The sequence below is a fragment of the Neoarius graeffei genome, chromosome 2 (genome assembly GCF_027579695.1).
Source record: "Neoarius graeffei isolate fNeoGra1 chromosome 2, fNeoGra1.pri, whole genome shotgun sequence".
Taxonomy (NCBI): domain Eukaryota; kingdom Metazoa; phylum Chordata; class Actinopteri; order Siluriformes; family Ariidae; genus Neoarius; species Neoarius graeffei.
The window spans coordinates 65,787,199-65,810,408 of NC_083570.1; the positions used below are offsets into that span (position 1 = coordinate 65,787,199).

At 41.0% G+C, this 23,210-nt stretch overlaps 1 protein-coding gene across 1 annotated transcript in view; it reads right to left on the reverse strand.

The window, feature by feature from the left end:
• Positions 1 to 13,692: 13,692 nt before the first annotated feature.
• The window catches only part of tdrd12 (tudor domain containing 12), a 75,245-nt gene continuing 65,727 nt past the window's right edge, over positions 13,693 to 23,210 (reverse strand). Inside the window, exons 29-32 of the mRNA XM_060903159.1 lie at positions 17,586 to 17,678; positions 17,307 to 17,479; positions 13,914 to 14,132; positions 13,693 to 13,771 (exon numbers count right to left, since the gene is read on the reverse strand). Coding sequence (XP_060759142.1) covers positions 13,693 to 13,771; positions 13,914 to 14,132; positions 17,307 to 17,479; positions 17,586 to 17,678 — 564 coding nt within the window. The remainder of the gene's footprint in view (positions 13,772 to 13,913; positions 14,133 to 17,306; positions 17,480 to 17,585; positions 17,679 to 23,210) is intronic.

Below are 23,210 nucleotides of genomic sequence, written 5' to 3' on the forward strand. Positions count from 1 at the left end.
ACTAATCACATTTTGTATAACTTTGAATTAATAAACCAAGATAATGTCAAGAATGTGATTTCAACCAAGTGCTCAAGTCTTGAGCTTACAAAGTACGTACAAGTACACTGAGAAGGCCATCATCAACGAGCGGAGAAAACGTAGCACCACAGTGACATTGCCAAGAGCAGGAAGTCCCTCCAAAAATTGACAAAGGGTAGGGTGGCTGGATATTCTTTTGGGAGGGACCACCACACATCTAAGTCTGCCTAAATCATGTAGCAAAATGTGTTATGGACTAAAGAGATCAAGGGAGAAATTTTGGAGCCCAAAGGCAAGTCAGCTTAATACCCAAGGACACCATGCTCATAGTGAAACATCGTGGTCGCATCATCATTCTATGGAGCTGCTTCTTTTTTAGCTAGTATTGGGACATTAGTCAAGATCAAGGGAATCACTGATAGTTCCAAATGTATAGTTTGGCACAAAACGTGCAAGCCTCGGTTAGGCAGCTGAAGGTAAGGAAAATTCCACCTTCCGCCACAACAGCGACAATCCAAGCACAAATCCAAGGTCAACAAAGGAATCGCTTCAGAAGACAATGATTGAACTTTTGTTCTAGCCTAATCAGAGCCCAGATCTACAACCCCAATTCCAAAAAAAAGCTGGGACGCTGTGAAAACTGTAAATAAAAACAGAATGTAATAATTTGCAAATCATGGAAGCCCTATATTTCACTGAAAATGGTACAAAGACAACATATCAAATGTTAAAACTGAGAAATGTCATTGTTTTTTTTTTAAATATATACTCATTTTGAATTTGATGTAAGCAACACGTTTCAAAAAAGTTGGGACAGGGGGCATGTTTACCACAGTGTTGCATCACCTCTACTTTTAACAACACTCTGTAAACGTTTGGGAACTGAGGAGACCAAATGCTGCAGTTTTGAAAGAGAAATGTTGTCCCATTCTTGCCTGATATACAATTTCAGTTGCTCAACAGTTCAGGGTCTCCTGTCATATTTTGCGCTTCATAATGCGCCAAATGTTTTAAATAGGAGACAGGTCTTGACTGCAGGCAGGCCAGTTTAGCACCTGGACTCTTTTACTACAGAGTCATGCAGTTTTAACATGTGCAGAAAACGGTTTGGCATCGTCTTGCTGAAAGGAAGGAAGGTCTTCCCTGCAAAAGATTTTGTCTGGATGGCAGCATATTGCTCTGAACAGTGTATACATCATTCAGCATTAATGATGCCTTCCCAGATGTTCAAGCTACCCATGTCATGTGCACTAATGCACCCTCATACCATCACAGATGCTGGCTTTTGAGTTGTGCACTGATAACAAGCCGGATTGTCCCTCTCCTCTTTAGCCTGGAGGACGTGGTGTTCATGATTTCTAAAAAGAATTTCTATTTTTGATTCGTCAGACCTCGGGACAGTTTTCCACTTCACCTCAGTCCATTGTAAAAGAGCTTGGGCCCAGAGAAGGTGGAGGCGTTTCTGGATATTGTTTATATCTGGTATTAACTCGCATTTTTGGATGCAGTAATGAACTGTTTTTTCCACAGACGATGGTTTTCTGAAGTGTTCCTGAGCCCATCCAGTGATTTCCCCTCCAGACACGTGTCTGCTTTTAATGCAGTGTTGCCTGAGGGCCTGAAGATCACAGGCATCCGATGTCAGTTTTCAGCCTTGTCTCTTGCATACAGAGATTTCTCCAGATTCTCTGAATCTTTTAATGATATTATGTACCATAGATGATGTGATCCCCAAATACTTTGCAATTTTACATTGAGGAATGTTATTCTTAAAATGTTGCACTGTTTGCCCATGCAGTCTTTCAGAGGGCGATGAACCCCTCCTCATCTTTACTTCTGAGAGTCTCAGACTCTCTGGGATGCTCATTTTATACCAAATCATGTCACTGACCTGTTGCCAGTTAACCTATTTATTTATTAGCATTACACAACTCTTTCAGTTTTTTGTTGCCCGCGTCAACTTTTCTGAAACGTGTTGCTGGCATCAAATGCAAAATGACCATATATTTTTCAAAAAGCAATAACATTTCTCAGTTTCAACATTTGCTATGTGGACTTTGTACTTTTTTCAACGAAATATAGTTTTTCCATGAATTGCAAATGATCACATTATGTTTTTATTTACAGTTTGCACAGCTTCCCAACTTTTTTGGAATTGGGGTTGTACATCCCATCACAAATATGCAGAATGACTTGAAGAGGGCTGTGTACAGGAATGCCCCTTGCAAGTTGATAAATCAGGAGAATTTTTGCAAGGAAAATAGACAAAAAAACAAAACAAAACTGCAAAATCAAGATAAGTTGGCAGCCTCTTACTCCAAAAGACAGTGCTATATTACACTGCAGTCCTCTCCAATAGTACTGGAACAGCAAGGCCAATTCTTTTGCTTTCCACTAGTGTTGTAGTCAAGAGCACCTAAACTGAGACCAAGTCATAAGCAAGACAAAAGTGCAACAAGACCAAGACTTTGAGGGGTTGAGATCAACTCAAAGCTAAGGCACGGCGAGACTGAGTCAAGACCAGAACCAGACCAGGGTGACAGCAGTTATTAGGAAGAAAAATTTCAAATTAGCAATGAGTCATGTTGTTGGTCGCATTTGATGCATGGAATTTTACATCCAATCACAGTCACGATGTTGTTAAATAAATCAGACAATGCATAGGCAATTTAGTGAAATCCCCAAAGTTGTGGTCTTGAAATAAAATCGAGTCCTTTATATCTGAGACCGAGACAAAACCGAGTAAAAATGCAGTCTATTCCAAGACAAGACCTTCAAAACGTGGTCTTGAAACCAGTCTCAAATACCACACCACCACTTTACACACAAGATATTTGGGTTTGAGATCAAAAGTTGGATAAGACGATAGAACAGAATTTAATTTCCTGACATTTACATCTAGATGTGTTAAACCCCTTCGAACATGGCACCTTTTGTTTCAACCAATCCATTTTTCAAGTGATCAAAACATACTGGAACATGTGACTGACAGGCGTAAATACAGAGCCAAAAGACATCAACCCCTCATCAGCAGTAAGAATCTGAAGGTCAGAGAGGAATTAGCAAATAAATACGGAGGAGATGAGCTACAACATTTCTGGTACAAAGATTAACCTCCACCAAAGTGAAGGAAAGGACAAAGTGTGGAGAAAGAAAGGATCTGCTCATGATCCAAAACATACAAGTTCATCGGTGAAGCATGGTGGTGGTCATATCATGGCTTGGGCTCACATGGCTGCTTCTGGAATGGGCTCATTAATCTTTATTGATGAAGTAACTCATGATAGTAGCAGAATGAATTCAGATGTCTACAGAAACATTCCGTCTGCCAATTTGCAGAGAAATGCATCTAATCTAACTGGGAAGAACTTCATCACGTAGCAGGACCGTTACCCAGAACACACTACCCCCCCCAAATACAACTGTTTGATGAAATCAGCGGGTTGCTGGCTCGATACAGTTACACCAAGCAAGGTATATGCATTACATTACAGGCATTTAGCAGACACTCTTATCCAGAGTGACGTACAACATACCCAGAGCAGCCTGGGGAGCAGTTGGGGGTTAGGTGCCTTGCTCAAGGGCACTTCAGCTATTCCTGCTGGTCCAGGGAATTGAACTGGTGACCTTTTGGTCCCAAAGCTGCTTCTCTAACTATTAAGCCATGGCTTCCCCTTATGCAACCAAAAATTAAGTGTTATTTACTTTACAACCATTTATTCCAAAACTTTTCCTCACCTAAAAATTGGACCAAAGGTACCATGTTCTAACACAGTGATCATATATGGAAATGAAAGCTGAAATTCTGATCCATCATCTTATATTCATCTTTTGATTTCAAACCCTTCAGGGTCTAGCAAAAAAGGCCTTGCTGTTTCAATGCTTTCAGAGGGAACTGTATTAGTTAAAAAGTTCACACACTTGTGCCAAAAAGTTATTGTTTTTGGTCTTTTCCTCCCCACTAAAAGTGTCTATTTGTTTTTCATCTGAGTTTTGCTGGTTGCTATTTAACAATTATTCACCGAAGGCAAAGTGAATATCAGTGAATAATAACCGAGACAAAGTCAAGGTTATTATTCACCAATATTCACTGAGCCTGAGGCAGACAATTGTTTTAGTACAAATACACGGGTGATTATTAAAAATTTTTTTTATTTCAATCTTCAAAAGTGGTATGCAAATGCAATGTGCACAGAGTTGTGTCATTTATCTATGCCAACTCTCATAAAATACTTAGTTTTGAAATAGATAAAATAAATCACAATTCCACCTCACCTTTGAAGAGTTTTAGACCAAACTTTGTAGCATCTTTAGTGCTTTTAGGAACAGCATTTTTTTTTTTTTAATCATTTGTAACGCTTCCTCACTTACGGTGATGAAGCAATTGGCCGCCATTTTGCCGACTCGCTTGAGGTGATTATCGAGAAATAGTCCGAATCTCTCAACCAATCAACGCACGTGATTTTCTACAATTACCTCCGTATTTATACTAAAATCACATTACAGGTGGAAAAAGATCTGACAGGACTGATCTTGTTTTCTTTTTCAGATCAAAGGAACCTGCAACTTCAACAGGGATGTTGGCTTTTTATATGCACTGTAACTGTATAACCTATTTTCAAGTCTGTTCAGTCGCTCTCACTCCCACTCTCTGAGTTCATGTAGCAGCCTTCTTCTCCTGTGTTCCCCACGAACCAACATCCTGAAGATGGGAATAATAATTTGGTAAAGTCAATAAAATTGGTTAATCATGTAATCATAAAATAGTTCAGCTCTGGATAATCTAATCTAATACTGCTGCCTCAATAACACTAGACATGTACAATACAAACTGATTGCCACGGGGCAGCTTGGATTTTTTTAAACTAATAAAGTGGCTTGGTGATGCATGAAATTTGACATACAAAATCTTACACATGCTAATTTTAGAAATAAGACTGTTTTAATAATAATTTTTAAAAAATAGCAGTATTAGCTTCAGGCCTCAGCATACTTAATGTGCAGGCAATGCCTGAGATGGTTGTGCAAAACCATAATCATGAATGAAGCCTTTGCACATCGCCTTTTCTTTGCAATTACATCATACGTCACGCATCATGTCCAAAGTTATTTTTGATCGTTTTCTAAAAGGCTTGGCAAACGGAATCATATTTACTTCACTAATACATACATGTATCTATATTTATACATGTATGCAACAATAAAACTTACCATTTAATGGAGATATTTCTTCAACTTGAATGTGGTCAAAATCATAGCTTACAAAAGCACTCTGAAAAATAATTGAAAAAATTATTAGATAGATTAAAAAAAATTTCTGCCATAGGTACAGATACATGTCCAATCACAATTTTTTTTTGCATTAGCTACAGTATGTCACAACCACCTACAACTGGCATCCATGTTGTTATAATCCGTTCTTGCCGATAAATTAGTGGAGAAGCAAAATTAAATAATTAACATTTACAAGGTAATACAGGACTCAACATTAACTTTTAAACCCACTTGCCCCGGGGGTCAAGTGGGGGTAAATTTCCACTTGACCCCCAATATTAAATCACTTTCCCCCTATTTTGTGAGTACTACTTTTTTTTTTTAAGGAAAACCATAGAATAGTTGTGAATTGCAACATAAAATGAAGATCACACACTGAGTTGAAGTTTGGTTACTGATTAAGTTTATTATTGTTTGATTATTGGTTACTTTTTACTTGCAATGAACAATAACCATTTTATCCAAAATAGTTTTTCCTGCGGGCGGCACGGTGGTGTAGTGGTTAGCGCTGTCGCCCCACAGCAAGAAGGTCCTGGGTTCGAGCCCCGGGGCCGGCGAGGGCCTTTCTGTGTGGAGTTTGCATGTTCTCCCCGTGTCCGCGTGGGTTTCCTCCGGGTGCTCCGGTTTCCCCCACAGTCCAAAGACATGCAGGTTAGGTTAACTGGTGACTCTAAATTGAGCGTAGGTGTGAATGTGAGTGTGAATGGTTGTCTGTGTCTATGTGTCAGCCCTGTGATGACCGGGCGACTTGTCCAGGGTGTACCCCGCCTTTCGCCCGTAGTCAGCTGGGATAGGCTCCAGCTTGCCTGCGACCCTGTAGAAGGATAAAGCGGCTAGAGATAATGAGATGAGTTTTTCCTGCCTTAGTCGATTTATTTCCATTTCACATGCATGCAGCTCTTGTAAAGTTCAGTGTGTTTGTGTAGAACTCTCTCGGACTGTAGGTTCATTACTCGATAATGTAGAAATCATAAAATAGAAATCTATAACAGTTTGTATGAAGAAAACAATAAGGTGCCAAGACTTTTGAACAGTACTGTGTTTGAGAATATTTATATATCTTGTTATAATCATCCACTTCTAGGTTTAAAGAAAAAAAAATCTGCATTGCATCATGACAGACAGGATAATATTTGAGTTTAAAATTGTTTAGTGTATAGGTTATGGGTGTATTATACAAACCTGGCAACCTGTAACTGAATCAGTGCAGCCAACCTGTCATGACACAGCGCAGTGTTTTTTTTTTGTTTGTTTTTTTAACCTAGAGGTGGATGATATAGCCAAAAAATAAACACACACACACACACACTCCTTGTGGAGTTTTTTTTTTTTATGCCCGAGTTGTCTGAAACCAATCTGGGTTTTCTGCGTCGAATAAGGAAGCTGCTTCACCTGTAAGAAAATCAAACACTTTCATGAAGGAGCTAACTCGAATGCAAGCAGAAAAAAAAAAAAAAAAAAAACGAGATTTTTAAGCAAAGTCTTCCATACTTTCTTCCGACTTTGTTTTTGTAAAATACATTTTAAATACAATCGTGAATTTCTCTGGAGTTTTCAGGCTGAGCTCCGCTCCTCATATTCTTTAACCACTCATTTCCTCGTTGTTCTTGAAGCATTTGCTTCTATTTGTTAACATTTTTCTTGATAACGGGGAGACGGTAATGCCTTTTATCTATTTCTCTGTTTGAACAAGCAAAAACAGTGCAAAAACTAACCATATTGAAGACAGATTAAGTCTCACTTGCATGAATGACAGTGTCTGTCTGACCCCAGCTGTAATTATCACGTGTTGTGTGACATCATGAACAAGGGGTCTACAAACAATATGTGTACCATACTACAAACCGAGACTAAGAAAACAGCCAAGACATTAATGGTGGATACGTAGTGAGGGACGCTTTTAGGAACTGAAACAATCTGAAATCCAAAAGCCTAATTTTTGTGGTGCTAGTTGGTAATATATGCTCATTCCAATTTGCCTGGTTGGGCATGTCTGGGACATATCCCACTTGCCCGAATGCATGTTTCACTTGCCCTGGGCAGTAATACCTGTATCAAAAGGAAAACAAACATGTCTGCCTAAAAGTGGAGCTCCCATCCGTTTCCGGGTTGTAGAATTCTTTTATATCATAGCCAGCCTCTTTTGTTTTATTTCTTTACCAGCTAACACTGGCCACTAGGCGGTGCGTATGACTGGTAATTACCAACACTGGCCACTAGGCGGTGCGTATGACTGGTAATTACCAACACTGGCCACTAGGCGGTGCGGAGGACTGGTAATTACCAACACTGGCCACTAGGCGGTGCGGAGGACTGGTAATTACCAACACTGGCCACTAGGCGGTGCGGAGGACTGGTAATTACCAACACTGGCCACTAGGCGGTGCGTATGACTGGTAATTACCAACACTGGCCACTAGGCGGTGCGGAGGACTGGTAATTACCAACACTGGCCACTAGGCGGTGCGGAGGCCTGGTAATTACCAACACTGGCCACTAGGCGGTGCGGAGGCCTGGTAATTACCAACACTGGCCACTAGGCGGTGCGGAGGACTGGTAATTACCAACACTGGCCACTAGGCGGTGCGGAGGACTGGTAATTACCAACACTGGCCACTAGGCGGTGCGGAGGCCTGGTAATTACCAACACTGGCCACTAGGCGGTGCGGAGGACTGGTAACTACCAACACTGGCCACTAGGCGGTGCGGAGGACTGGTAACTACCAACACTGGCCACTAGGCGGTGCGGAGGACTGGTAACTACCAACACTGGCCACTAGGCGGTGCGGAGGACTGGTAATTACCAACACTGGCCACTAGGCGGTGCGGAGGACTGGTAATTACCAACACTGGCCACTAGGCGGTGCGGAGGACTGGTAATTACCAACACTGGCCACTAGGCGGTGCGGAGGACTGGTAATTACCAACACTGGCCACTAGGCGGTGCGGAGGACTGGTAATTACCAACACTGGCCACTAGGCGGTGCGGAGGACTGGTAATTACTAACACTGACCACTAAGCAGTGTGTATAACTGGTAATTACTAATACTGGTATGGTGGCAGGCACACACAAGACCGAAACCATCAGAACACTCGATAGGTTTCTTTATGTATCCAGACTCTATGCCTATGGGGCTCCGCTCAGAGGCCCGCGCAGGAGCTCCGCTAATAATGGGCTATTGCAGACAATGGGCCTCATTTATCAAGCTGGACTCAAAAGGAATGGGTAAGTTGTATGCATGAGAGTGTGTGTAAGTAAATCCTGTAAATTCAGAAAACTTTCATATATTATTCCTGTTTGTGTGTAAATCTATACAAGAGAAGACTAATGTAAGCCTCAACTGATTGGCTTTGAACCTCATAACTTATGATGAATTTACTGTATTTTCACTTAGGGATTCCCTTGTCAAGTACAAAATTACTATATTTACACACACACACACACACACACACACACACACACACACACACACACAGCATTACATGCGATCTCAGAACTAAGGGAGACTCAACTCTGAGAACAACTTTTGATGACCACAATTGCATGATAACCAGTTGAGTTTCTTCCTCAGATGGCAAAATTGCAGTTTCCACATTGACTCTGAATGGCTCGCTTATCCACTCACAGGCCAACACCATCTCCTCTTCTGGAAAGTAATTGCAAAATCACAGATGCAGTTTCTCCAGATGGGCACAGATCACCCTTTTCACCACTGAGCTGTCTGTCAGTTTTTTCCTTTATGACACATATTTGGTCGCATATCCAGCCTGCTGTTGATTATATGCTTAGTCCACAGAGTCAACTTTTTTTTTTTTTTTAAGGCATTAACTTTGTCAGCTGGCTCAAATTGGTTATGCCCCCTCCCTTGGAAGGGCATGTTCAGTGTGTTCAAATGATCAAAAATGTCTGCAAGATAAGAAAGATGAGCAATCCATGGGTCATTGTTAAAATATTCTGCGAGACCAGACTTCTTTTCAGCAAGAAAAGCTGCCAACTCGCTTCTCAGCTCATAAACGCGATAACACGTTGCCCCTGGAGAGCCAGCAGACGTCAGCATGATAGAGAAGGTGTTTGTGCCCACTCTCCATCTCTTGACAAAAAGCTTGAAGACACCTAGCAATCTTTGCGCTATGCTTGATGTAATTAACAACTTTCACCACCACTCAATGTTTTGTGAAGCTCTGTCACCCCATGTCTTTCGCAGCTAATGATTTTCTGCGTAAAAGAGAGTGGTTCCACACTGCATTCAATGCAGCTACATCCAGAATTTTTTTTCACAACTCCTGAATGTTTGCCCATCATCAAGGCTGCTCCACCTGTTGTCACACCAATACACTTTGCCAAACTCAGTCCCACTGAATTCATATATGCATCCAATGCAGAAAAAAAAAAAATCTCTGTGGTGGATTTCGGCAAATTCACACTGAACAAAAACTGCTCTTCAATGTCATCATCCTACACGTGCTACACAAATACCAGCAGAATGGCACGGTTAGCCACGTTAGTGGATTCATTGAGCTGTAAAACGAAACAGTTGCTAGCTGAGAGACGTTCAGTTGTGTAGTGCTCAATGTCCTTCGACATGTCATAGACCCTCCGATGAACTGTGTTTGACAAGGGAATTTTTCATTTTTAGTGCTTCTGATTCACTTAAAAGTTTGGTGCACATGTCAGTTGCACAAGGAAGTACAAGTTCTTCTGCAGTTGTATGGGCCTTTTTACACTTAGCACTTCCATACAAAACCAGACAGGAAGCACGGAGTGCCTGCTCCTGAACTGCACATGCATGCTCAAAAAAAGTGTTTTGGGAAGCCTCAAGATTTTGGCTCTTGCGTTAAAAAAAAAAAAAAAGTCCAAAGGCATATCTTTGTCGCTGGCATGTTTTGTTTCTAAATGCCTCTGTAATTTAAAAAGGTTTAACGCTTTCATTAGCAAGCAGTTCATTACACAAGACACATGAGCACAAGCCACCGTATTTAACCGTGTAGGTAAATCCATATCTGAGAAAATCTGGGTCATGTGTCCTTTTATATTGTTTTTTTAGGTTCGAATGACCCCTAAGCTGGTGTTTGATCTAGAATGAGATTTGCCAGTAGATTGCAAGAATTTGTCCATTTTCATAATGGTAGCTATAATGTTGTCAAGCCTACATATGAAAGTTTAGCACAGTGAAGCATGCAGTGCACTCGCCAATCAACCTGTATCACACATCTGACTGGATGTGCCTGTGCGTTTGAAATTAAACATCTAGGGTAGGCTTATGTGATTGGTTGGTTCAGTTTGCGCTAAGCAACTGCAGATCCAGGATCGGTTTATAGAGCACGATGCTCGAACTGGTGCTGGGAAAATGTGATCATGGATCAGCGTTTAGGAGCTGGCTAGTTTTAAAATATTTCATTTCCAACTCTGACTCACGACCCTTTCAGGACTTGCCACGACCCACGGGTTGAGAAATGCTGTTTTAGACCCATCACATCGGCCGATATGTCATTAAGGAAAACAGACACACATGCACGCACGCACGCAAAATGAATATATATAAAAATATATAAAATAAATAAATGACTTTTAAAAAGCTTTGTCATGGTTCAGCCTCCCCTGGTAGTACAGAATCTCTGTTGAATAGCAGTAATACTTTTTCAAACCTGGTCTTTTCTTTTGACTTCACTCATATTACACGAGATGAACAAAACCAAATTCAATTTCTCTCCATATTTTGGCCTTTTCAGGCACTGTGACTCCACTATATATGCTGATCAATAATATTTTTTATTCTCATAGGCATGAGTCAAAAGTTCAAATTCTGCCTCAGAGAAAAATTTTTTTTGGCTGTTGAGTAGCCCTTTTGCACTTTCCACTCTGTGAATTTGGCCTCCCCCCCCCCAACATACATGTGAATGTAAAGAAAATCAGTGTTAGCAAAACTTGCAAATCCACCATAAATTTTGAAGTTTAGTTTGACTCATGCAAATACTGACATAGACCTTTACTTTAAAACTGATGAATGAGGCCCAGTGTCCCTAGGAAAAACAGAACTTGACACACCAGCTAAAACAAGCCATTTTTGTGTCAACTGTTGGACAGAATGTTTGGCTGCTCACTTATAACAGCAAAATGTATGAAAACAACCTTTAAAACAAGTTGCATTAGCAGGGAGCTGGTTAACCAATTTAATTCAAGACGTACTAAATTGTCCTTAAAAAAAAAACCAAAACCTATAGAATTTGTTTCTTTTAGGAAGAAAGAATGTGTGTAGGAGTCTGGAAATCAGCCAAAAATTAAAAGTTTGATCAAAATTAGTTTTTCTTGCCAATAATATTCTTTTATACCTCTGAATTAAAAACAACTATACAGGGTTAGTCAAAATTATGTTAACACTTAAATGGTAGAAACCAATCGGATCTGTAGTGGAAGTTCATCAATGGCGTACTGCTGCACCAGTAAGCAGACATCAAGCAAGTTGAGACAGAAAGGACTCTTGGAACAGTTTTGGTGTCAATTTAATAATAATTTCAAATTTACAAATGTTTCTTTATGTAAAATAAATAATATTGCTGAACGTGAATGAGCGGAAAAGTCATGCCCACAAGACAATACATAAAAGTTACCGAAGGCCCTGGTCACACGACAGCTCGCGATGGGTTTGCGAATACTTGGCGATGAAAAATGGGCAGCATCGCCACCTATCGTACGATGCACGGTGAATGTTCTCCGAGCTTCGCGAGTTGTTTTTTGGGGCATCTCTGCTTCATGAGTGCCCAAAAACATTGTGAAGAATTTCAGTGCATGCATGCATCGAAATTTGGTGCCAACGTTTTTGTCGGCAACCTAAGCGGCAAATACTCGCAGATGGGTTTGGGAATACTTCCCGAAGCTCAAGGAACCTTTGTCGAGCCTCTTGAGCTTGATTTGTCTCGATGCCATGTCCCCCATGCTTAGAGGAGCCTTATCAACACAGCACAATCGGGGATCCTTCAGATCCTTGGGAGCGCGTCGTGCGCGCTCTTGGGACCCAGCCGTTATAGGAAACACTCGATTCTAATTTGAGTGCAATCAGCACACGTATCTAAGGATGCTGTTTCCACAGAGACCTTGCAAAGTATTCTGTCAGGTATGCGGCAGTAGGCGGATGTAAATGCAGGAAGTGTGTTTATTAGCAAGCATGATATTTACAAAAACAAAACGTGAGGCAAGGTCAGAGTAACAAAAGACAAACAAAACCAAAAGCAAAAAACAGAAAGCAAAGCCATAAACAGAGTCATATATGGCTAGAAACAAACGTGACCGTGATGATGATACTTCTTCACAAAGCCTCTGTGAAAACAGCGTCCTTGTATGCATGCGCTGACTGCACTCAAATCAACATCAGGCGTTTCCCATAACGGCTGGGTCCCAAGAGCGGGCACAACGGGGTCTGTGAGCGAGCGCGGCCACTCGAGCTACGCCAAGCTCAAGTGTGCAAAGGTGTGACAGTCAAGTGTTGGCCTGCTGTGTGACCACAACTTTTAGCTCGCCTATACATCATCACCACTGAAATGCCATATTTTCATCGATAACCTATCACAAAGCATCACGAGCTGTAGCGTGACTGTAGCTTAAAGCATTCTCTCTCAAGGAACAAAGTAAACATGGCCAACACTGGGGTAGGAAAAACCAACCTTATATTTAAGCAATGACTTCCACTCTCCTTTCTCTTTCTTCACCAATTTGATTACTGGTTCACTGCACTCCATTTTCCATGTACACTGCTCTGCGTTGACGTCATTGTGCAGCTCCAGATTGGCACAGTAAAAGTTGCTGTTAACATATGCACTGGACAGGGGTGGGTGGGGGGTTAAATAAATGATATAGATATAAAATAAATACATCATTTGTATTATTAAATTAGGCAATCTGAACACTGTATAACGGCTAAACTAAACAGAAGGCAGTACAGCAAAATATCTGTAAATAAATAAAAATATTACTTCTTTAAACCCAATACTAATTTAGGATTTAAGGTATACACTGACCTGTAAAGCACTCTGTCAGAGAAGAATTCACACTTCTGCATCATAGGGTTGGTAAGCTTTATTTTAAGAGTGACTGATTCTTCTTCTTGAAACCACTTAATCTGTGGGTGAAAACTAAAACATGCACAAAAAAAAAAAAAAAAAAGGACAATAAACGCTAAATACAAAATACATTCAGTTATACACCTTTAAATACCTGAACAGTTACAAAGTGTCTGGCATTTTAAAAATACCTTTTTGGGACAACAATCTCCTGTCTATGGCCAGTGTGCAAGACCTCACTTCTGAACTTTTGGTCATCTGTTAATTTAAAAAATATTCATGATCATCATTCATGACTGGTAATGATCTCGAACATAATGAACAACACCAAATATTCACTTCTAGACAGACTCGCCTTCATCTGAGTTGTTAGGAAGAGCAAGAGGCCAGTTCTCAGGTAAACATCTTACATCGGCAGATCTAAACGAGCACAGAATACAAAATAAAGCAAAAATCCAATGTAAAACTCGCATCAGCTCCTCAAGGCAAAATCAAAGTTGTAATTTATTAATTATATTAGCATTATTATTATGATGCTCATCAGTATTATCACTGCACTCACCTATCCATATGTTCAGGATCTATCAAGGCTTCCAAAGAGACGTTATTTTTTCCTCCATTAGGATCAGTGATCTGGTTTGTGTCTGGAAGATTCTGTAAGGGTTTACAGGGTTCAGTATCTGTACACACAACGATGTTGAGTCCAGCCTTCACCTGACTGGCCAGAGGTTCCTCAGCAGCTTGAACCTTCTGTTCCAGAGATGCCGTCTCACTTTCACGTCTGATCAGACAAATTACAGAATCAAGAACACAAAAGCTGTTAGTATTATTAAAACTTAGATGATGTAGACTCCGAAGTAGCACAACAGAAAAGCATTTTTCCTGTTGTCAGGAACTGAGAGTTTGAATCTTGGCAAAGCCACAGATATCCATGGCCAGGAGTCCAAGAGGGTAAAACTGGCTGTGCTCTCTGGGTAGGAGGGACAGGCCTTAGGAGTCGTTAGTGCTTTCACTTGGTTAGCTGACCAGTGGCACAGCATGAGCAGCAATTCAAAATGATTGGGTGGCTTCACCTGTCTTCACCAGGAAGAATGTGGCAACCCTCACGCTCCCCGGTGATTAGTAAGCCTGTGACAAAAAAACAAACTTGATGTGTCTACCATAAATGGTACCACTGAAAAGGGTTTGAAAGAAGCCTTAAAATTCTGTTTAAAATTTCTTTGTCACAAAAATGAACAAAAGTTTGGGGTCACCCAGACAATTTTGTGTTTTCCATGAAAAGTCACACTTTTATTTCCCACCATAAGTTGTAAAATGAATAGAAAATATAGTCAAGACATTTTTCTGGCCCCACAAATGTGATGCTCCAGAAACTCAATCTGCTCAAAGGAAGGTCAGTTTTATAGCTTCTCTAAAGAGCTCAACTGTTTTCAACTGTGCTAACATGATTGTACAAGGGTTTTCTAATCCTCCATTAGCCTTCTGAGGCAATGAGCAAACACATTGTACCATTAGAACACTGGAGTGAGAGTTGCTGGAAATGGGCCTCTATACACCTATGGAGATATTGCACCAAAAACCAGCAGCTAGAATAGTCATTTACCACATTAGCAATGTATAGAGTGCATTTCTGATTAGTTTAAAGTGATCTTCATTGAAAAGAACAGTGCTTTTCTTTCAAAAATAAGGACATTTCAAAGTGACCCCAAACTTTTGAACGGTAGTGTATGCCAGTTTGAACGTTGAAAAATCTGGCTAATTTCGACCAATTATTCTGCATTAAAAAAAACAAAGAAAAGCTGAAAAAGTGTGGCCACTTTCTTAGAAAGATACCCTTTTAAATGTTTGAACTTCTAAATCTTTTGACATGGCTCAATAAAATAAAAAGAAGCTACGAGGTAATTTAAAGTCCATGGAACTTATGTTAACCAATTTATTAACCACTAATTAACTAAATTAAAAACTCCGCGAAAACCAAAAATGGCCACAAATGATACTACTTGAAATTAATATTGGGTAGGCAGGATTTTGACTGTCCATCAGAATTTGATTGGTTTATGAAAAGTGGGCATTTTGACACGTGTTTCTATGACTGCTCACAGTTATCACAGTGACATAGTTACAAGTCGGGCCATTTAGAAGATGGAAAATACTGCTGCACCTGTGGCAGGTTAGGAATACTTAAGAAACTTCTCTTTTATGGGGCTATTACAGATTATTCATACCCAATCTGACCAAGGAGATGAGCCAAGTATGTGGGAAATTTAAATTCAAACCAGTGTACCACCATCTCTTACATAGTGAACAGTCCCATATGTGCACTGTAAGCTGTGGGTCAAATTGTGGGCATAAATTAACCAAAATGATGGCATTTCTTTTATTAATTTAGGGACTTGGAAATTAAATTACATGACCTAGATTTGGTAATCATGTTATTTATATAGGTACAAAATTGCAAACATGTAGATGGGTGACAAATTAAAGGGAAAACCCTGAACTGCAGAAACAAAAGACTGCTGATGCTTCACAACAGTATGACACAATTAATGGTCTGTGGCATGGATAGGAATGCTGAGCAGACCCAGGTGACCTCTATGACCAGGAGAACAGTACAGGTCGAAAAGCTACACTGAGAAGGTCCAGCGCCTATGTAAAATGCCATCTGCCCCTAGGGCGTAATTTTGGGTAGGGACGCGTCCCTACCAATATTCAGCCGCTACTGTGGAATCACGATCAATAAAACCGATGTCCTAACCTGAGCAATGATTATATGGCACACAAAGGGTTAAATGTACGACACTGCTAATAATCCCCTCTCTAACGTAGATCTCATTCTCTGATTAGCTACCTGTTTCTCGCCAACTTACATGGTTGGCTATCCCAGCTGTCACTCCATCTGCTGTAAAAGCAGCACACTTCCCACAGCAGCCGTGACTACCTGCCCATCAACCCCCCGTATCTCACACGTACACACCTGACCTACCCCACGCACCCCCCACTCTCCGTCAGCCTACAAATTGAGCTGGACTTCGATGTCCGTGCATGCTTGCCCTACGACTAGCATGCTGACTTGAGTATCATGGATGACGGCCCCCCTAACAAGAAACGAGACATTCGTTCATTCTTCTTCAAAGTCAAGGATGTAAGTGCAGGGTTTCCGTCGAGCTTTAAAAACTCAACAAAATCCTTTTGATGTACGGAAACCCTTCATAAAAGTATTGCTGCGGCTCCTTAGGCAGGTTTAGCAACGTGACAGGACGCATCAGAGCTAGGCTACTGCATAGCTGCAGAGAAAAGGAATGCTGGAGCAATGTAACTTGGTGTTGGATAATATCCTCAATGAATGAATGTTAAATTTGTAGACCTAATGGTTTTACAGAATGTAAGTAGTCAGATGTAGGCTACTGCATGGCCATGCAGATGTGCGACTTGCATTTCAGAATCAACAGCGTGACAGCTGCTGAGTCTGCTGTGTTCACCGTTTTACAGAGACCTCTTTCTACTACTACTAGGCTAGGCTAGATACAACAAATCCATGGTCCTTTACTGCCACCTTTCGGAAGCTCTGCCTTGGATCACTTTTGTGTCCCCACCAATGTCAAAATCAAAGTTACTCCCTCGATCTGCCCTTTTCCATATACATGAAGCTCCCAGGAGCCCAAAATTGGCTGATGTCACTGTAACTGACAGTAAGGAGTGGACATGCCACATCTCCCACCAGAAAATTGGTCAGAGCATGGCCAGTTTTGCTCCCCTTCACTCCCAGTCATGGATTTCTGGTGCACTGTCGTGATTCAAACTTACTGTACATTAATGCATTTTATTTTAATTGTCTTTTGTCACCCATTTGTGTAAGTTTGTGTGTGTGTAATATTTATACAGCCCTGGTTATAGGTCACACCTAATCACACAGAGACAGAAATGGAAACTGGAAGAGTGATAACGGATTCATTACCCATCACTCTCTCTGAGGTCCACTACAGCAGAGGCCTCATCTCCCTGCCACAGCAACTTCAGTAGCTCCAGATGCTGAGGGTTTGTGGTGCCCATCCCAGTAGCCATAATCTCTGCATGGACATTATACTCATTTATGAAGATCTTCAAACCTGGTAGGCGTGTCATGTATACCTGTTAACAAGTTAAAGAGAGTACAAAATAAAAAAATAAAAAAACCAAAAAAAAACCCCACCTTATTTTTACCAAAAAAAAAAAAGCTATAAATACCAAATCATACCATTGGATCAACCCATATAGTATTGCCCAGACACATCACCACCTTGGCATGGTGTATTTTTCCTTTTATTTTCTGACTGATAACTCTGGTAACCTGTTAAAAAAAAAAAAATACAGTGGAGAAACGCTTTCTATCAAAACTAAATCCTGCTTATGATCATTTTCACCTGTAAAGTAAACAATCCTAATTGTTTTAAATAATAGGAAATCATGATTTAAATGGAAAGGAAAATGGCTTTGGGATTGGACTAGCTAAATAGTAGATTGGAAATAGGGGATGCATGGATATTTGAATACCCAGTTAACTGTTTGAGGTGCCAGTCTTCAAACACAGGAATCACAATTAAATTATTTGTTATGCATAACATCCACATGAAATCCGGGGGGGGGGACCCAAAATTTACACACCCTAACAGTGCTGACCTTGCAGCAAGTTAGAGGTACAGCACCAGTGAAAATCTGACACATCCATTCATTCAAAGGTTATTCTGTATTGTGACCATTTTCTATATTGTAGAACAACAATAATAAAGTTCAATTTATATAGCACTTTTCTCACACCCAAGATTGCTTTACAATTATGGGACTCCCCCCCCAAAAAAAACCCAATACTGAAGCCATCAAAACTATGAAATAACATTTTAAACTCTTTTTAGTTTGCCACATAATTCCGTATACATTCCATATTTTAGAGTCTTCAAAGTAGCCACTGTTTACCTTGACAGCTTTGCACACCATTGCTGGGTTTCACATGATGTCACAGCCGCCTCATTAGTTATTCAAAACTTTAGCTGGTGGTCTACCAAAGCTCAGTTGAAAAAGCGTTTGTACAGAGAAGGTTCATTGCTCGCATGAAAACGCCTTACGCTTGCGTTGGTTTAGGTTGTTCGAATCGATCAAATCGTGAAACTGATCAGAGTTTCTTCAGGGTTCCCCGTGAACTAATAAAAAAAGGTGAACGAACACAGGATTTCACAAAAAGACGTCGAGAAAGGTGGCTTTTGAACCTCTCACTGAAATCGAAGGGAGCCGAGTTGAAGCACACTCGAGTTTGCAGTGATCACTTGGTGAAAGGTTTGTATCTCCCTCTCAGCTATGTCCTTAGTGTTTTCCAATTGCATTTCTTGCTATGTGTCGTTATTTTATGGTACTTTTTTTTTAATCACAAAGCGCTCAAGTCCCCAGCTGTTTCTTTGTTTACTCCTCACAAAGTCCATATGCGTGAAGGTCGCAACAAAATTCTTACCCAGCCGTACAGTTACAATGCGCTGGGATCACTTCTCCGTCTTGTTTAACTAAGATGCAGGTCTTTAAAGGGGTTTCTGATGATCTTTGTGAATGATTTACCTGAGAGATAAGAGCCAACACAAGTGAGAATCAAGCGAACTCTTTGTTTACACTTCAACTTGCAGTGCTTCGTTGTAAAGACGCGAATGAAAAGCTTAAAAAAAAAAACAAAAAACACCTAAATAGAACTCAACGCCAACGGCGTCGATGGGGATGCCTCTGCCCGGTAGACTACACGCCTTAAGTTGTGATTTGGGGATGGACATCTGACCTCACAGTAATCTTGACCTGGTGAAATTACTTGTATCAGCCTTGGAGATATTGTGTTCACAAGGTTTTCGGACAGACATTTGACCTCATAGTGACCTTGACCCTAGACCTTTTGATCTCAAAATCTAATGAGTTTATCTTTGTCCCCAAATGCACAAATGGTGAAAGTTTGGTGAAATTCCTTTGATTTGCCTTGGAGAGATTGTGTTCACAAGGTTCTCGGACAGACATTCGACCTTGCAGTGACCTTGACCTTAGACCTTTTGATCTCAAAATCTAATCAGTTCACGTTTGTCCCAAAGCGCACAAATGGTGAAAGTTTGGTGAAATTCCTTTCATTAGCCTTTGAGATATAGCATTCACAAGGTTTTGGGACGGATGCACGCATGGACAGATGGACAACCTGAAAACATAGCCTCCTGCACCTTATGGTGGCGGAGGCATTTAAAAAAAAAAAAAAAAAAAAAACATACTTAAACTGGCAGAAACAATACAGGATTCATTCGGTAGCGACTTGATACTGAGGGTCCTTTATCCAGCCACACACAAAAAAAAGTTGTAAGCCTCCGTACTCTTCCACGCCTTCATCTGTTTTGCGGTGTAGAAGGATGTCTGCAACACCAGATAGTTCGAGATGTCGGGGAACTCGACTGAAGGGTAGTTTTCGAGATCGTATGACAGATCCTTCTTTCCCAGACTGTAGGGGTCGATTCCATCACGCATAGCAATCTTCTGAATATATCTAAAGTGAACAGCGGCTTCTAGATTACGAGTATACTCTGATAAGTTATCGCTAGTTGTTTGTACTACAGCAGTCGTTCAGGCCACCAACTATTTCACTTCCGGTAAAACTGCTAAGAAAAGTCACGTGACTGAAACCCAACAATTTGTTTTATCTTAACCAGCTGGTCAAAAGTTAATTAGTGGAATTTCATGCCTTCAGAATGTGTTTGAGAGAATCAAACAGTAAATAATACAAGTACAGTAAATAGCCCTATTCCACAACTGTAGTTATCCATATTATATTGCCAATAACCAGCCAACTAGGTAAAGAGAAACGACATCCATCATTACTTTAAGACATGAAGTGTCTTAATAAAAATAAATAAATAAATAAATAAATAAACAAACAAACCCACACACAAACCAAAAGCCCACTGAATTAGGTGTACAAACTTTTGACTGGTATCAGATACTAGACTTTAAAAAAAACTGGGCAGTTTTTTCTCTCATGTGGGAAGGTGTGAGCCGTTGGATATGAAGCTTACAGGATGAAAGGGAGATAATTAATTTACTCTCATGGAGATTGTGTTTTTTCATAAATTTTTAAGTAAATCTACACATGTGCTGACTGCAAGATTATTACGAACATACATTCACACTGCTGTCAAATGAAGTTGGCCAGTTCAGTGAAGTTTCAGTCCTAAACTCTCTGGTAGTTAGAACTTGCACAAAGATTAAATTTTAACAGACATCAGAGGGCTGCTACAATCGGACTACAGGCTTAAATACGGAGCTGATATTCACTGAAGCTTTTGAGTGTGTGTAATATTTTTGCTCATTATTTCCAGTGGCGGATTTAGGTTTGGGCAACCACCCAGGACGGCATTTTGCATGGGGCACCTGCAAAAATAAATAAATAAAATCGGAATTGTGACGTTTGCGCGATCAGTTTTCTGTCGCTCATGTGCATGTCACCATGTGGGTCAGTTAACCTGTCATAGTGGGCAGGTTATTTCCTGGCCTTCCACTCAGAAGTATGAGATGAAGAGGTAGGTTGACCTCTGCTCTCCCCACCGAAAGCCCGAGGTAGGGGAAGTGGGGGGTGTCTATTAGCTCTAATTTTGTCCTGGACTAAGACAATTGGTTAGAGATGAAAGTGGAGCAAGGAAAAAAATCCTGAACTTTTGAAAGTCAGACTAAGTGTTTGATTAATAACAAACACGCAAAACCCTGCATTCTAGTGCATTTTAGGATGTATTTTCACTAAAACAAGTTATAACTTTTAAAGGTCCCATGGCATGAAATTTTCACTTTCTGAGGTTTTTTAATGTTAAAAGGAGTTCCTCTGACCTTCTTAAGTCACCCCAGTGGCTAGAAATGTCATAATGTGTAAACCAAACTATGCCCACCCTTTGTCAACATTTGAGAATGGCGTGTCAAAATGGCGCGTTGATAGGCTCTTCCCTTTACTACGTCAGCAAGGAAGATGATCCCCACGCCCCCCCTCTGGATTCCCACCCACTGTATGGATTGCCCGCCCAGCTCAAAAGTTGCCACCATAGACACGTCACTTCAATTTTGTAGTGAGGAGACCATAGAGGACACAACAACATGGCACCACCTAAGCGAGCGAAACATGGAAGTTGCGCTGTACATGGATGTGACAACACAGAAAGGAGTCCGTTTTTACTGCCGACGGGAGAGCCCCTGAAGACGCAGTGGCTTAATTTTATTTACTCCAATAATACGCCGTCGAGTCTACCTAAGACGGTGTATGTTTGTCGGAAGCATTTTCCTGAGGAATGTTTCCACAACTTGGGACAGTACAGGGCAGGTTTTGCACATCAACTGTCACTGAAGCCTGGGTCCGTACCAAGCATCCCTGCCGCATCAGCCACAAACACCGAACAAGTAAGTGTATAACTGTTAAGTCGTTTTGCCGTGTTTTAAAATCGGTGCGTTAGCCTAGCAATGGCTACATTAGCTGTGCAGCTAACCGCTTCCTGCAGGTACTCTGCGCTACAAAACCAAAAAGCATGCAGCATGCTCTGTTAAACTGAGTTTAGTCTGGAAATTGACTGTAACTTATGAGCTTATGTTTGACTATTGCTCCGCAATGCATGTCTTCTGTTGGATAAGCGATATGTTGCTGTAGTTGCTGCTTCTATCCTCTTTGGTTATGGAGTGCGTGTTCAAGCCTAGGGTATTATACGTTCGTAAACTACCACTCCGAACACTCTCACTCTCTGTTCTCTGCGTCACGTTGAGTTTACGAAAGGAGTCCGAGGGAGAACGGGGTTTTGTCTTAGCAGCGTGGCTACAGGCGCTGATAGCAGCGAGTATGTGTGCGCACAGCTTGGTCAAGCCCCTCCCCCCATGGCCCGCCCCCACCCTCTACCCTTCCCCGCCTCCATGCTTCTCATTAGCAAAACGATGCACTGGGAAAAGGGCTGAAATGGGGCTTTCTTCCAGGAGGCTATATCTACATGCCGAGGGTTCATTTCGAGAAAGGCTGCGGATATAACATCCGGAAGCCTCCACGAGCCCGTTTAAAGCATCAACAAACCACCATGCCATGGGTCCTTTAATCCTTTTTCTTTCATGTACAACCCCAATTCCAAAAAAGGTGAGACAAAGTACAAATTGTAAATAAAAATGGAATGCAATGATGTGGAAGTTTAAAAATTCCGTATTTTATTCAGAATAGAACATAGATGACATATCAAATGTTTAAACTGAGAAAATGTATCATTTAAAGAGAAAAATTAGGTGATTTTAAATTTCATGACAACAACACACCTCAAAAAAGTTGGGACAAGGTCATGTTTACCACTGTGAGACATCCCCTTTTCTCTTTACAACAGGCTGTAAACGTCTGGGGACTGAGGAGACAAGTTGCTCAAGTTTAGGAATAGGAATGTTAACCCATTCTTGTCTAATGTAGGATTCTAGTTGCTCAACTGTCTTAGGTCTTTTTTGTCGTATCTTCCGTTTTATGATGCGCCAAATGTTTTCTATGGGTGAAAGATCTGGACTGCAGGCTGGCCAGTTCAGTACCCGGACCCTTCTTCTATGCAGCCATGATGCTGTAATTGATGCAGTATGTGGTTTGGCATTGTCATGTCGGAAAATGCAAGGTCTTCCCTGAAAGAGATGTCGTCTGGATGGGAGCATATGTTGCTCTAGAACCTGGATATACCTTTCAGCATTGATGGTGTCTTTCCAGATGTGTAAGCTGCCCATGCCACACGCACTAATGCAACCCCATACCATCAGAGATGCAGGCTTCTGAACTGAGCGCTGATAACAACTCGGGTCGTCCTTCTCCTCTTTAGTCCGAATGACA